At 34.7% G+C, this 13,039-nt stretch overlaps 1 protein-coding gene across 9 annotated transcripts in view; it reads left to right on the top strand.

Annotated features, from left to right (window-relative positions):
- ATRNL1 (attractin like 1) overlaps positions 1–13,039 on the top strand; it is a 431,792-nt gene that overhangs the window by 229,931 nt on the left and 188,822 nt on the right. For 8 of the 9 annotated variants that reach the window (XM_068198166.1, XM_068198161.1, XM_068198163.1 and 5 more), the window contains exon 26: positions 1,207–1,285. In XM_068198166.1, the coding sequence (XP_068054267.1) occupies positions 1,207–1,285 (79 nt within the window). Of the gene's footprint in view, positions 1–1,206; positions 1,286–6,599; positions 6,666–13,039 lie in introns of those variants that run through there. The other variant, XM_068198168.1, reaches the window with a different exon arrangement.

The raw sequence follows: 13,039 nt of genomic DNA on the forward strand, positions 1-13,039 counted from the left end.
GACAGTGCAGTGTAGAGGAAGGGAAACATTTCTGGGAAATACTATTTATAAGTCCTTCTTGACTTAAAAATCTTAAAAGATGTTGCTGCAAAACGGAATTTATTCTGGTGGTCAGTGGGGATTTTTTAGTTCTCCTCTTCCCTAGACAACCCAGTATAAACTTACAGTCACTTGTACATGCAAGGGAGACATTGGTGCTATTTTGCACATATGCACAGTATTTCTCTGAATAATACTACTTCCAGAAATCTTGGTATGTCCTGTATTAATGAATATATGTTGAAGCTTTTTGGCGGAAAAAAAAAAATTGTGGATGTCTAGTATAATTCTGTAGTTAGTGTTATATTAATTGAAACCACTTTGTACAGCAGAGAAGCCAACATGGTGTGAAAGTTCTTCACACAATTAGTAAATCCAGATACTTATATTTAAAAAAACTGTCTAAAAATTTAGAAGATCTTCTGAGTAATAACAAGTGCTAGCTTTAGAAGCCTTTTTTCAATATCCAGAAACTCATTAAAAAAGGTTGAGTTCAATGATCTTTCTACTAAAATACTTAATGGATTAAATGTTACAATACAAAGATACTGAAGCAAGAGAGAAGGTATGTGCTCTGATTGTGCGCTGCAGATGTTTAATTTTAATTTTTTTTTTCTTCTTCTGTTGTGTCTTTGGAACTGTAATGTGTTGATGTCCTTGGAGATGTTTTGCCTGGGTAATTACCCATGGAAATACTCAATGAGATAACACAGGCCTGTTGTCACTGTGCAAACCCAGTTCCTCAAAGTAATTACACTCCTTGTGTAGTTACCCTTCCTGCATCCCAGGAAATTACTCAGAATTTGCAAAGTGAAAGAAATATAAATTGCTATGATTTTTTTTGCTATACTTCGTCCTCTTTTTCCATCTACTAAACTTGGACCAGGTAGTGCATATTTGTTGAGGCTGTTGTGGGTGTGTGGATGGTTGTACTGGAGCTTATCCCATGCTAATGGAAACATTTCCAGGAGAAAACCAGAGCATGTGATGTGCTTTTGCTTTTGACTTTGAATACGAATCTTTGTAATTCTGGTAGATTTTAGTTTTCCCCAGTTTTTGGGTTTATTTTCCCATGCTAGAATGCCTTTTTGTTGTTTTGTTTTAATACCCTAAAAATATAATCTTTTCACGAGTTACAATTCTTATTTCTTTCTTTTGTAATTGCAGTTGTTTCTTATCCTTACTGCTGGTAGCTGCTGTCGTCTGGAAAATCAAACAAACCTGTTGGGCTTCTCGACGGAGAGAGGTATCAATGACTTTAAGATTACTGTAGTAGCTTTATCTTTCAGAATAAGTTAAGAACTTTGATGAACAGTCCTCCCCTTTCTCCTGTATATGCAATTTAAATAATCATTTTTTACCTCTGACTTATTTATGCTGAAGAATAAAAATTTATTTATTTCTTCTGTCAAAAATTAAAGGAATTACAGCACTAGGCTGCAGAAAGGTAAATTTTCCTTATGGTGGCATATCTAGAATATTTAGAATAGAATTGAATAGAATATTTCAGTTGAAAGGGACCTACACAGAATTATTCAGCCTGACCACTTCAGGGCAGACCAAAGGTTAAACCATATTATTAAGGGTATTGTCCAAATAAATAACAATTTCTTATACACTGATGAGCTTGGAGCACTGACCCCTTGCTAGGAAGTCTGTTCCAGTGTTTGACGACTTTCTCTGTAAATAAATATTTCCTAATACCCAACCTGAAACTCCCCACAAAGGAGCAAAATTCTCTCTCTATTAGAATCTGTAGTTTCATCATGAAATCTGTGGCACAATTAAAATCTTTAGTAAATATTTATACATAGAACCACCTTATTCTTTTGTGGTCTAAATTCTTATAGCTATATTGAAAAATCTGACCCAAATCTTTGTTCTTACCTGCTTAACAATTTATTGCACTTAAATGAGGTTAAACTTTATCAATGCAAATAGATGTATATGATTGCATACTGGTAGTTGTGATATTTCATTTTGCTCTCATAAATGAGATATAAAATTTGTAGATGATGCTTTCCCTTCTTGAGCTTCTAATCTTGATGATTTTGGAAAGAGCACTTGCTTAATGCACTATAATCCTGAGGGTTTATTTTAAAGAAAAGCTTTGGTCTACTTAATTGTTTTTTTCTTATTATACTGGCACTATGAATGTTTAAATAACTTTTTGACTGTAGATCTACAATGAATTTATATATGCTTTAAAAGTGCTAGGTAACTAGCACTTATAATTTTCCTTCTCTGAAATTATAATGTACTAATGCCAAGGTTTAGCTTCAAGTGGTGCTAAAAAAGAAAATGTATGTTATTGGTACTTGTTTCCTTTTGATACTTTTTTTTTAATTCATATGAACATTGTTAAGAATTTTCTGAGGGCAAATTCTTATCTATTTATTTTTACTTGCCAAATATAGATGAAACTTTCTGTAAGCCACATTATTCAACTTAATATTATTTCTTTTAAATTTGTCTCAATACTTTGATAGTTCTGTACAAAACTGTGTTGTGATAGAATGTAGTAGTTAATTGATTTAATTTCTCATATTAATGAGGTTGGTTTATTGATGTTTTTAAGAACAAATGTGAATGTACCCATTTCCAGATCTAGAGGGTCTGGTCTGTGTTCTGTGATGGCTCTCCTAGATTTTTGAAATATATTTCTAATGCGGTCTTTAGGCATCATTTGATAATGAAAACATTCTCATACATGAAGTTTCTGAAGTTTTCCAAGATTTATTTTCCTAATGTCATCAAAAGTACTTCTAAGACTGGTATGAAAGCTAAAATAAGCTGTTTGAAAATGCCACATAAACATCAATCAACTTCTTCAGAAGAGCAAAAGAAAAAGACATACTTGGCAACTGGATTAGAACTCAGAGCTTCATGGCTGGTTTTGAATCTTGGTTCTCCTCGAGTATAACCAGAGAAACTTGATTTTCTCTTGTAACTAGAGTTCGGTAGCATTATGAACTGTAAATGCTGAAAGAAATCTCCTTTATTTTCAATCTGCTTTTCACCACCAGCTGCAGTTCATGTCAAATACAAGTTTTTGATTACATTCCATGCAACATTTTCATTTAATCTAGCTAGAAAACTTCTTTTTATATGAAAAATATAAGATTTTGCAATTAAGTGTTGCAAATAAATTGTATAAATAGCACACAGAGACAATCTACTGTAGAAAAGATTTCTGAAGTATCTACTTTAGAGCCCATTTGGTGGATGGGGCTTTCATCTCTTTCATCATTCTTTAAAGACAGGAATGTTTGTTTAGATGTTACCTTCAATATGGATCCAAACTATAGTAATAGAAATAAAACAAGAACACAAACAAATACAGAAAAGCTTGCTGTTAAAAGCTGTGCATCCTTTTATTGTTCCTCCCAATTTTATTTCCCCTGAAGGAGGAGGAACATTACCATCCAGTTCTTATCATCTTTTAGTAATACATTTTTTCAGTCTCTTGAGGTAAGCCAATAATTTTTTAAAAGATTTGTAGAGTCCTATGTGTAGCTGAAAATTCAGAACCTTGTCTTGTTTTGCCTTCTGACTTCAATGCTTGGCTAAATTGGAATGTTATTGATTCCAAATTGAGCATAGCATGGCCTCAATCCAGTACAAACAGGAGCAAGTTGTTTGCATTGTGAAGAGGGAATGTCTCAGCTATCCCACTAATTTAGAAATTTTCCCTCCAGTTTCTTTCCTAATTCATTGCTCATTCAGCAAATACTTGCTTTCCACTGCTCAGAGCACTGCCCGTATCTTGCTGAGCAGTTTGAATTTAGGTTCCATCATATGTAAATGTAAAAAACTGTTACATTGTGTATACATGAAAATGGATATATAAGTGTCTTCCAAAATACTTTAACTGATGTTTGTCTCCACTGAATTTAACTTCCTTTGCCCATATGTATTAGTCTTTCAGTTTATTGAGTTGAAATAATTTTTCCCTAAGACCTTGAGCTTTGGTAATTTTTTTTTTTTGCTCATAACAAAATTTTGGTTCATTTTTTTTAATCTACATTGCTGTCTCTTACGATATATTTTATCCCAGGTTTTTGAACTCTATATTTATACTTTAACTCTTGGATGAGCTTCTCTTCTTCTCTCCTGCCTTCTGAAAGGGCAAGGGACAGCAGACACTGTCTTACCTTAGACCATCAAAGTTATTCACATTCTGCATTGAGGGAAAATGGAAAGTATCATTCTTTTATTTTATAGTTCCAAAAAGATCAGTGAAACTTTGAGCAGGAGAACATGAACAGCCTCCTGCTTGGCATCCCTTAACACCTTCCACCACCCATCCCTCCCATGGATTTTGTGATATTTTAAAAAAGGTTTTTAAGAAGGGATGAAGGAAGAGAGTAGAATATTGCTCATCTCAGGGAGCTTGTTCCTTGAAAAGAATAATACAGATTATGATGAGATGGTTTCCAAGGCATAATTCTTATTGCAGTATCTTGATAAAAAAAAAAAAAAAAACCCAAACCCAAAGTCCCAAGAAAACAAAAACAATACAAGAGGAATTTGGAATATTCATAACAGAGCAAGATAACATTTACAGATAAGTGGGGAAATTGATGCAGGAGTAGAAAAAGGGAAAGACATATTTGTTTATCAAATAAAGGAATTCCTAAATATTGCAAGATTTAGGAAAAGCAAAGCATTTTTTAGAAGAGTTCTACACTATGTTAAAAGATCAGATATGTATTCTAGGTTCTAATATCTCATCCTTTTTACTCCAAAGGCTCACAAATCTTTCTACTAGCACCTTTCTCAGTAAAATTTTACTTTTTAGCTCACTGGATGAAAAACCAAATGCTGTCATTTTCTCTCAAATGATTTGTTGGGCCTCCTGCATTTTATACCCTAAATTCACACAAGAGCCCATCCATGAAGCTCCAATCTGACTGTTTTCCTCCTTTATACAGGAAAAGATCTATCACCCAGATTTGCCAAATAAGAAATATGAAGACAATATTATTTGTTTTCTCTGTGTGTTTCACATCTAAAATATTAATTTAGTTTTCTGCTCAGAATAAGTATCTGTTCATAGATCATTTTACTGAAAACTTGATAGGTTGCCTGCCAGATTTGTAGTGGCTCAAAGGTTTTGTCTCATGAACTTCTGATTGAAAGGCATCACACTGCAGATAGAATCTGCATCCAAATGATTTCTTTTTAATAGTGCATTGAACTTTTTGCTGACAAGATTACACTGAGGTCACTAACAAGCTCACACAGATGGGATGATAAACCACATATCTTCTAGTTGAGTTATTTTAGCAAAGTATTTGCCCTTCCTAAGGTAAACCAGTTGCTGCTAAGATTTCCTTTTGTGCATCTTTTGTACTCTTGGTCCCATCAGATGTTTTAAAGAATTGTCAATTTTAATCCAAAAGCCTGTAATCACTGATGTACATAAAGTACCTTCTTCCCTTCACTCAGACACACAAAAGTCATGTGCCAGTGTGTCATGTATTGTTGTCTAGAATCATAGAAACATAGATTTGTTTGAGTTGGGAAGGACCTTTAAAGGTCATCCAGTCCCACCCTGCTGCAATGAACAGCTTCTCCCAGAACAGGCTGCTCAAAGCCTCATCCAGCTTGAACTTGAATGCTCCCAGACATGGAGGTTTCACCACCCTGATAGTAAAAATATTTTTCCCTCTATCTAGTCTGAAATATGCATTTGTGTGTATTGGGTCGGTCAATTAGTTAAAATAGATTTGTACTTCTTTTTTTAAATGTAAATTGCTTTTTTATACATTATTTTAATTACACACCAGAAAGACAGTGCATATCTTTAAAGATTACTTTGATTCTTATTTCCTCATGTAATACACTATAAAGCTCTTGGTCAATGAGGAAGTAATGCATAATTGCACTTTTAGGTAAAAACGCTTGAAAGCATGGATTGTGTGTGTAAAGTGCTGGCCTAACTTTAAAGGTTAATATTATTTATATATAGCATCTCTTTATACAGTCAGCTGTGCACCATTTGCCTGTCTTAAAGAATAGCATATGCAATCATAAAAACATGGAATTGTAGAAAATGCTTGCTTTATACAGTGTGTGGGTGCCACTGAAGTTATTGCTTCTGTTTATTAAATACACTTATGTTTGTTTAAAAAACCCTCCACCTTTCTGCCTTGGTTTGGTTACCAAGGTAGTTTTATTCTCCTAAATATTAAAAAATTCTTACAAATAGACAAATGAAACTGAAATAGACTACTTTTTAATCGCAGTAACAATTCATGTAATAGCTCTAGGCTCATTTCTATGGTAACTCTAATAAGAACCAGGAAGTTCAGTTATGTCAATAGCACTAAGGAATGTGGAGAATATGTGCATTTCAACTCAAGCTTTTTTGCTTTCTATTCAAATGACAATACTTTAAAATATTCCTTTTAGGAAAGACAGTAATGACTTTTGATGTATATGGTACTGCTTATAGAATGCAACACATTTACTTTAGCAATACTAAAACACAGAGAATATAGTGTATTCTTGAACAACAGCTTTTGAAGGAACAAAAGCAATACTTTCTGTTTCAGGGTGAGCAAGGAACAAACAACAGCAAATATAAGGAAACCAAGAAATATTGACATGCATAATTAATGTACCCCAATGTGTCTTCATGTGTGTAGGTGTCTACAGGATTATATAGTTTATGTTTAAAAGTTGTTGAGCTCACAGATAATTTTTCTTTTTTGCTATTTTCTTGTCTGTTGCTTAGCAAATATCTTACACATCTGTATGTAGTTACTCATAGGCTGTGTGAGTAATCCTACTGAAGTCAAAGGAGCTATTCATAGGACCAGAATCTCAACTTGTTATATTGCTCAGGCTCCTCTGAAATCAATAGAGCTATGACTGCTTATTTCAGCTGTGGATCTAGTTTTACTGAGGGTAACTGGGACATTTATTTTAGGCTGATGTTTTCTACATTGTCTCCAACCTAAAATTTAGGTTCCTCTCTGAATGGACCTTTTGAGCAATATGCCTGGGTAGCTGACACTAGGTCTTGTCTCAGGACTCCCTCTGCAGTCAGTATAAAAGGCACTTCCAAATGACAATTTATCCTGCCCAATTTTCACAGTGTTCACTCTTTATATTCTGATACTTGTGGGGACCTGACTTCTTGTTAACAATACAAGTAACCCATTGAGTCAAATCTCCCATACTGAGAATTATTCTTCACTTTCTTTGCTTTCGTTTTGTAAAATTGAGGCTGTATTTATAATACTGTCATCTCATAAAAGCAAGCATCTGATTAATTCTTGTATTGGTAATGCTCACAACATGTTTGTTCTCTGTAAAAAAGGAAGTATTAAATGGTGCCAGTGACAGACTCAATATTATATTGAAAAAGTTTCTGTTGGGGAGTGAATTAAGCAAAGCTGATACAAAGTATTTGTGAAATCTTACTAGCAGATCTGTTTCTTCATTCCACAAAAATTCAGAAGGTAAAGAAGATAACAGACAACAACAGATTTTAAAATTAAAATTGTGAGTTTTTAATTAAAAAGAAATTAGGGGAAAGAAACTAGGTGTTTTATTATATGTACTTATGACCACGAGAAGAAAATGGTTCACTTTTCTTAACATAATAACCAAAGTTCCTTCTTATATTTGTGTAGTGGAGTTAGCCTGAAGATTCCCAAAAGGCAATAATCAAAATAAATTAGTTTCATTATATGTGGTTCCTGGGATATGCATAGAAAGGAAGCTTGAATGTAGTTTTTACTGCTGATAACAGTACTTTAAAATTAATAGTTGTGATATTCTGTTCAGTAGAATTTTTTATCAAAGTTGAGCTTTCTAAATATGAATATAAATTGCTTCTGGAGATAATGCTAATTTTATAATGGTGATAGTAAGTCCTACTCTCTGGTTAACTCTTGCAAGTGTACTGGGGTAAGTTTTCAAGCCAACATGAAGGTAAAATTAAGGTTATTTTAGAGAGAGAGAGAACTGGTCCTAATGAAAAAGACTGCCTGAGGCAAGTGGCCACTTGGCAGAGCCTGGGGGTGCTTTGAGCTACATGGTCTGAGAGTTTTCCATGGGACTGGTTGTAAACATAAGAGCATTAGCAGAATTTTTAGCAAACTAGCTGTCAGCAAAAAGCAGCCGACAATGAGAAAGGCAGTCCTTAGTGGGACCCTGGGAAGAAGCCAGATAACTCCTTTAGAATTTATGACAAGAAAAGTAATTTGAATTGGTTTCCACGGTGCTAAAGGAATGAGGATGGTGGATGTGTTCTTTGTAAATAAAGAGGATTGCACCAAAATACATGATTCATTTCTGTCTCCTAACAAAAAAGAAAGAGCAGATGTTGAATATTGGCCCAAAGTGGTAAGAGTCTTCTTTATGTTGGTATTTCCTCTGTCTTTGCAGCATAGTATCAATTTTTTGTCCCTTATTAAAACACAAACAAACCTTCTGTTTCTCAAAGACCTGTAAGAAAAGAGTGAATTTAGCTGCAAAGAACAGAAATGTTGCAAGAACTGATATGAAGAGAGAATGAAAAGGTTTAACAATTTACAGTGTCTTCAAGAGAAAAATGCAAATACTCCTCTGTAGATACTCCATAGCTTTTCTCAGAGTTTCCAGAAATTTTAGTTGCACTGGGTGGGCAACTTTAGCCAAGGTGAGTCACCTGCAATGGGAGAAGCATAAAAGAAACTAAGTGAACTGTCCTGAACTGTCCTTCCCCCAAAGAACAGGGAAATAACTCTTAAGTCTAAGCCTGGAAGACATAGTTCCTCTCTATTGCTCTGCTCTTCCTTTCTACCTAAAGTTTTGTTTATTTACAGTTGAATGTTAGTCATGTACTCTAAAAATTACATTAAATCATGCAAACAATAACTTTTATTGCTTGTAGTTTATGGAACATTTGCTACGGCTTCCACAAACATCCATTTCCTTGCAAATACCTGATATTTTTTCAGAGCTGATTTTTAGTTACATTTACATTCATGTGCAATTGAATAGCAGTAAGGTGGGATTCATATAATTCCTGAATCTCTTCCAAAGTGTTTGCATTTCACTTTGCCCAGTAGGGATAGTTGCTGACTTGTAAAATAAGCACATCCACCTTTTAATCTCTTCATGTTAGTGTTGATAATATACAGACTAATTGTTTCTCCTTCAAAAAAAAAATTGAAAGTACTGAAGTTTCTCCTATGTGGATGACCCCCTGCTAAAGTTGGAACTTTAATAATCAATGCAAAGCAGATGCAAAGATCAATGCAGCTGGAAATTAAATAAGTTCACCAACTTCTTTTTTCAGTGCCTGAACTATTAATTGGTTTACTCTGCCAGGAGAATGTGTTCACTGCTGTGAGTGTCAGTGTTGTTGCTATCAACAAATTCCATGGGGGACTTCTCTACTCTCTGTAGATGTTTGTACACACAAACATTCCTTGGGGTCATCCCTCTTGAGCAAACACTGGCTGTGCAGTTCATCTGGGCACCTTCAAGGCTTCTTCCCTTTCTCTGGGTAGAAGGCAATAGCCCCCCCCCCCCCCCCCCCCAAAAAAAAAAAGGAACCAAAACCAACAAACAAATGAAACCAAATCAAATAAAAAAAAACCCACAAAAAACGAGCAAACAAAATCCAGACAACCCCCCCAAAAAAAGAAACAAAAAAAATACACAATCAAATAGAACTTTAAAAAAACCCATGGGTATATGACACAGCCTACAAAAAGGCTGTTATTCTTTTCCAAGGATCTAATAATGGAATGTTTATCCTTCCTGGAGCTATATTTTTTATTGCTCCAGCAGTTTACAAACAATAGTTGAGTGTTAGTGTGGCCTGATATAAACCAAGCTCATTACATTATTTTCAACAGATAATTAATAATTAACATATAACCTTTGGCTTTCCTTTTATCTTCAAGTATTGACAGAAGTTGCATAAAAATACTATGTGTGGAAAAAATGCTTTGAAATGCAAAACTTAATTAAAATTAATGTAATGTTATTTTAGTACAGTTGTATAGTAGCAAAAGTAAGATAGGGAATATGAATATTTGAATAGATGATTATTTTTATCCCTGCCATTCAATTTTTACACAAGTAAATTTTGGAAAACAGAATATGATTTGATATTTTGTTTGGGATTCATTGGGTCGAGTGCACCACGGCAGTTAAATTGTGACATCAGTAAATTAGCCCAGACTGCTTTGGCAGTCAATTGACCAACATGCAATTAGCAAAACTGAAACCACAATGAATCCTGTAGCTTGAGCTTGTTATGTTTTTTTTTCTGCTTCACATACATTTTGAAAATCCCAGTTAATTAAGACTTATCAGAGACTTAAATAGCTGTAGCTTCTTAGCCTTTTATATTTGTGCAGCCATGGTCAGAAGTACTAAGGGAGGCGGGGAAATACAATTTCCCAGTTGGGAGAAGTTTGGGTTTGGAAGTCAATCCTTTCCTTTCTGGTGTTGTAGGTGCCTTTTTGCCAATTCCTTCACTGCCTGGGCCATCAGTTCCTCACCTGTGGCACACAAACAGTTGTACAGGTTGTGGTGATACAGTTTTCATTAAAGATTCTGTGGGTATAAATTGGGGGACTTTGATGACTGTTTTGCTTTATTCTGTAATAACCCTTTGTCCCTAGGCAATTTATTTAGGTTTCTGTTCATTTAGGCAGGAAAAAGGAGTGAAATGGACATTAAATCTGTCTCCTATATTTTTATGGGTGAAGAGATACAAACATGTGAAATACAATCTGTTACTTTAATGTATTATATTTCATACATATTTCAATATTTGCTAAAATACATTATGAAGGTATGAAATATCTTGTATGTGTTTGATTTTCATCTTAATTAAAATCAATCACCCATTTCTTAGGGTTTTATGCTTTCTGAATATGTTAATGATGCACAGTACTGATTCTACACAGCTTTTTGCCTAGCATAATAATTTTTTGTCTTCACAAAGTTAAGGAATAATATTTCCAGAAGAGTGGGAACATACATGTTAGAAAAATACTGTATCCCTGCATGTGTGACCCATGTCCAAGTATCAGGCACACCACCTTTTGACTTAATACCTTAACAGCGTCCAGTAAAAATATTCAGTATAGTATAATATATTATATAAAATTATATATATATATATAATATAATATAATATTATGTATATTATTAAGTATAATATAATTAACTTGTCCCTTTCCACATTCACATGGAAAGCAAGTCCCCATTGTTAATGTTGTTCATGACTGAATCACCCATGCAGAAAATGTCCACCTCTGATTAGAGCATCCAGTGTGCTGTCAGTTTACAGAAAACGATGAACATAAATCATCTCAGTGGAAAGGGAGGAAAAGAGGAGCCAGAGAATTAGTGAGTTCCCAGAAACATCCGTCAATAAAAGCTAAGCTGTTTGTGAACATCTATGAAAAAAGAAAAAGACTGTAAAAATCTATCCCAGGATTCTTTAATAGGGGAGGCAAGGAAGCATTGCCATGATTACATGGCTGTGGAGTAGGTGCAAAACTGGTGAAAACCCTATAATCAGATTTTCATTATCAGTGAAATGAGGGGTTAACTATGTGTGGACTGCATTAGCCCCTTGAAAGCTTTGTCCTAGCTCCAGAACTCATCAGTGTTTTTAATGACCTGAGTCATGCAACTGGTGATTGCATCTAATCAGTTTGCATAGGAGGAGCTGGGTCAGGAGTGTGTTGCATGCAGGACCAGGCTTCAAAACAAAATTTAGAAATTGGAAGCAATATCCATACTGGTGAAAGCAAGTTTTAGAAATAATCTGGTAGAAATAATCATCTTCATAGAAACAGCACAAAGAAAAAGCTGACTGTGCTACAATTCCTCAGAGCTGATCAATGGCTTTGAAAGGTTCACAAGCTGAATATAAGTCAACAGCAATCTAGCTTCAAAAAAAGGAATATATTTCTGGCTTGCATATGTAACTGTAAGACATCTAATTCTTGTCCTTTACTGAATATGGCCTTAAGTGGAGATCATGGAGAGCCTAGACACAACAGTTCAAAAAGTCTGTGGAACATTTGGAAATGTTCAGAGGAGAGAAGTGGAAAAGTGTGTCTGTTTATACTTGCATAGCATAAAAGATCATGGAGAGATGTGATAACAGCCTTGAAGATGGGGAATGGAATAATGCATTTATCTGAATCTGTTGTAGAAAGGATGAGAAACGAAGTGCCCATGTTGCAGCAAAGAACATTCAGGTGATACAATGAAAATTAATAAATTATAACGATATGAGTAGTGTAGTTCTGCAATAGATAATCTCTGACATTGCAGACACTTTGTCAGTGTAAGCCTTTAGGAGTGGGATGGGCAAATACAGGACAGAAATTAGAAGACCTGGATATGCCTTTGCAGGGTGGTGGGGAGTCCTTTGGCAGTCTCTGTAGGTCTCTTTTAGCCTTATGATCTTATGTTTTAAAAAACCCACTTGAAGTCAGAGTATTTTGTACAACCAGGAGCATTTTATTTGCTATAGAATCACAGAATGGGTTGGTTTGGGAGGGATCTCTAAACATCATCAACTCCTGTGCCATGGGCAAGGACAACTTCCACTGGAGCAGGGTGCTCCAAGCCCTGTCCAGCCTGGCCTTGAGGACTTCCAGGGATGAGGCAGCCAGAATTTCTCTTAGACTAGGGCTACATGATATGACACTGCAGCACCAAAAATCCACAGTAGTGCTCTAATAGCACCTGCACTTCCTCATTAAAGGCTATTTAAAAATCTACATTAATTTGATATTTATACTTTCATTTCAAAACTATGTCCCAAATGGTGATAAAGGCAAGTAATTATCCAGATATTCCATCATATTTTTTGCATTAAAAAGTCTTTTAAGAAGCAGCTTTCTTCTTTACAAATCTCATTTGCATAGATGCAGCCTTTGAAGTTATTGATGTCATGTACCATGGTTAAACTTTACAAAATTTCAGATACTAGAAAATCAGGGTCAAAAATAGCCCCTTA

Source organism: Anomalospiza imberbis, chromosome 8 (genome assembly GCF_031753505.1).
Source record: "Anomalospiza imberbis isolate Cuckoo-Finch-1a 21T00152 chromosome 8, ASM3175350v1, whole genome shotgun sequence".
Taxonomy (NCBI): domain Eukaryota; kingdom Metazoa; phylum Chordata; class Aves; order Passeriformes; family Viduidae; genus Anomalospiza; species Anomalospiza imberbis.